Consider the following 3894-nt stretch of genomic DNA (forward strand, 5'->3'; position numbering starts at 1 on the left):
TATATGTATATATATATATATACATATATATATTATATGTATTTGCATACATTCACACGTACATATGCAAAAACAGACACATATCTAAAGGAAAAATATAGATGAATACATGTAAACATAGATATATCGATATACTGAACAAAGCGCACATCTCATTGGTTGTATTTGTTAAAGTGAATTAAGTTGAAGATGAATCTTGTAAATGTGTGTAAAATGGAATGTGAGAACAAAGTAAGAAATCCTTCTTTCAACCAGCTAAAATTGCCCACAAAATACATCAATGGGAAGAAGTATTACCAAAATTCATTAAGTAAACCCAATACAGCATGTAATCATATTTATTGAGCTGCTAACCACAGAACCACAAATACATTCAGTAACTATAAGACGCGAGTCTTTTCTGCTGGAATATATGTGCCACAGTGAAGAATTCACAAGCATAAAGTACTTCTTTTACGAGGATCAAAGCTATATGAAGTTCACTCTGGAATTCAGTCATGCTAACTTGCAGAGGACAAAACATAACTAGACTTGCTTCTCTAAATAAAAACCAATTCTATTAAACTGTCTACTTATATTAACAGACTAGATTGGAGACCGTTCATAATATTTTGGCGCTATCGACTGGAACTAGTCGTGTGTTATTTATCTACATTATCATGTGTTATTTATCTACATTTGTCACCAGAACGAAGCCTGGCATTGAAGACTATGTTATTCAGTGGAAAAAATGTAATTTCAAGACAAGAAGTCTTTGTTGATAAACTTTCTCCTTTCTCAATTTTGGTAATAATCAGTTTTTATAAGCTATAATTTCTAGTCGTAGAAAAATGGATATAGTAAACGTTGCTATCTCTTTTCATGTTTGTAAATAATAAACGTTTTGTTCGTGGAAGATCTTTAGGGAATATACAAAAGTTATTTCTCTTGTTGCACATCGATTTTATTTGTAACTTTTAAGCTTCATGTTTCACACGACTAAGTTTGTTTTTCTAAAATGTATACACTTGGCGTACAAAACTTAACGACTCAATACAGTAATCTACAACAGACAGTTTAGCATGCATGGACCGCCAACAGATAATCCTTCTATTCTGAGAGGTGTATCTTAATGACATCAAAATTGATTAGGATGACATTTTGACAAGATTCTTCATTAATATTTAGACAAGGGAGATAACATATTGGTAAAGGACTCTCAACCAATATCAACTTAACTGATTTGAAATAGTACTGCCATGAGTTCTTGACCAAACTGGCAGCTGTTGAATATCAGTTTATAATTATAAGGTTATGTAACTATTCAAAATTCTGTCAGTGTCCGTTCTTTAGATTTGAAAAATGTCACAATGTTAATCAGCTATCTTGACACTGAGGTATTATTGTATCATCTCCTTCTAAACGCTTGTATTTGTTGGTATATATGTTACATCCACTGAAGTCAGCAGTCACATATTAGAGTCATATCATGTATACAATACCTACAAACTGCATATCTGGTTTTGTGGTAAATAATAGTACTATATATACAAAGAGCTTACAAAACATTGTTTGGATTATATAAACATGAGAATTTTCCTTATAAATGATAACAAAAGCGTAGAAAAACACTTCATTGAATATTGATTCTCCATAACTAATTCCTGATTTAACCATTATTTTATTAATCACGTGTTAGAATATGTTTTGGAAAGTCAACACTGAAACCAAATCTCATACCACTTGCGCCGTTAAATTTTAATCACATTTCAATTCCCAGTATAATTTGTATAGTATTTTCCTTCTTCCAAGACAGAAGACTTGGCAAAAGGAAGCAATGTTTTACAAATACTTCGTGTGACTGACCTTCAGCAATTCTTATTCAATGACACCATAAATACGAGCTTATCCCATAATAAATTCATGGCTAGTAATTCTCGAGTTGCGATGAAATATTTTATATAGACTTTAGGTAGCTATATTGGGCCAGTACCGATTTTGGGACACGCCCCTTGTAGGCTTTTTTCACAGGGGGAAAGTTTGGGCAAGGCAACGATTAGCGAAGGAGTTCACTACAACGGCAGGTCACTCATCTGCAGCAATTATTGTAACGGTAGGAGAAATATATTTGCATTTTTCAGTTTAGTATCATCCGTAGACAAAAACTGATACACAGGTTATTGCGATCAATTTCACATATTTTTACAATTTTCTACATGTGAGTTTTCCAACCATTCATTAGTGGTGTCGTTTTTCTTAAGGTACCCCACTGTGCCTATATTGGGGCACTTGACTGCAACTATATTGAACATGGGGCTCCAAGTTAGGTACAATGTGTCTCAGTATAGGAACATTTTCAGACAGTTTTATTTGGTGTGTCAGAACATTGATAATCAGGCATAGGTTTTACTTTATTTGGTATTGTGTTTCAGCTCACAATGGAGTGCAAAAAATATGGCCAGTGACAAGAAGAAGACTTGCAAGAGGTGATGAAAAGTGTCAAGGAGGATCACATGTCATTCAAACATGTTGCTAACCATTTTTCTGTTCCAGGAGCAACATTTCAACGGCACGTTCAGATCTCAATCAAGTAGGCTGTCAGAGGAAAGAAACATTTCGGTTCACCAACAGTCCTGTCTAGACAAGAAGAAGATTTTATGCATTACTTCACTGGAAAAAATGCTGTTTGGCATATTCAAAACTACCATGCAGAAACTGACGTTTCAAATTGCTTTGAAAAATAAAGCAGAACTTTTGCACAAGTTCAATGGAGAAAATCAACTTGCAGGTCGGAAATGGTTTTCAAAGTTTCTTGCCAGAAACCCTTAACTTAGTCTTCGGAAACTTGAAGGTACCAGCAAAGCAAGAGCAAAGGGTTTAGCAAATAAAAAAAAAGTGTGGACAGGTTCTTTGATATCCTAGAGACAGTCTTTGACTATTACAAACTGAATCCGTCTTTTCTGTATAACATGGATGAAACATCTCTCAGCACTGCAGAAACCCAGAAAAACTGTGGCAACAAATTGGCATACAACAGGTGTGTACAGTCTAGAAAGAGGAACTAGTGTCACATGTGTTAATTGCATGAGTGCAAATGGTTTCTTCGTCCCTCCGTTTCTGATCTTCAAACGAAAGCGCATAAAGGAAAACCTCAAAACTGGTACCCCTCGCTGGAACAAAATTTTCAGTGCAGAAAAAGGCTGGATGGATAAGGACACTTCCCGCTTATGGCTTGAGCACTTCATTAAATACGTTAAATCTTCAAAGGATGCACCTGTCCTTCTTGTCCTTGATGTGCACATAAGTCACACAAGGAATCTTCGAGCAACTGAAATTTCCACTCAACATGGAGTACTGATGCTCCCTCTTCCACTGCACTGCAGTCATCGCATGCAGCCGCTTGACTTGACATATTTCAAGCCCTTTTCTGCATACTTCAATCAAGCTGCAAATAGATTCATGAGAACTCATCCTGGATCAAGTATTCAGACAGGGAACATTACTGGACTGCTTGCAGAGGCTCTCAGCCAAGCTTCAGTGATGGGCACAGCTTTGAATAGCTTGCCGTCATATTTTCTCTACAAATATTAGCAGAAAAAGGAAAAACTGTTATAGATTCTTCTTGAAATCGAAGCTAAGTTATAGGCATCGTTACTCAGAAGACTAAAATTCTGAACAACATTGATATCACTAGTTAAGTTCGTGCTGGTTTGATGCTTCGTTCAAAATAAAGCAAAATTGCTAACTGAATGCAGTTAACGTATTGCAATCAACATCGGTTCAGTGCCTAATATTCTTTTAATTATTTCGCTAAGTAAGGGAGACAGCTTAGAATTTGCTTCGATCATATTAGACCTTTTCAATGAAACAATCACAAATTTCACTAGTCTTAACTAATAAATGACTCGGACAACT

The 3894-nt window shown here is 35.3% G+C and overlaps 1 protein-coding gene across 1 annotated transcript; it reads left to right on the forward strand.

The window, feature by feature from the left end:
* Positions 1–2952: 2952 nt before the first annotated feature.
* Positions 2953–3570, forward strand: LOC106883650 (uncharacterized). Its single transcript, XM_014934747.1, has one exon. It carries the CDS (start codon positions 2953–2955, stop codon positions 3568–3570), a length of 618 nt encoding a protein of 205 aa, XP_014790233.1.
* The last annotated feature ends 324 nt before the right edge of the window (positions 3571–3894 follow it).

Source organism: Octopus bimaculoides, chromosome 10 (genome assembly GCF_001194135.2).
Source record: "Octopus bimaculoides isolate UCB-OBI-ISO-001 chromosome 10, ASM119413v2, whole genome shotgun sequence".
Taxonomy (NCBI): domain Eukaryota; kingdom Metazoa; phylum Mollusca; class Cephalopoda; order Octopoda; family Octopodidae; genus Octopus; species Octopus bimaculoides.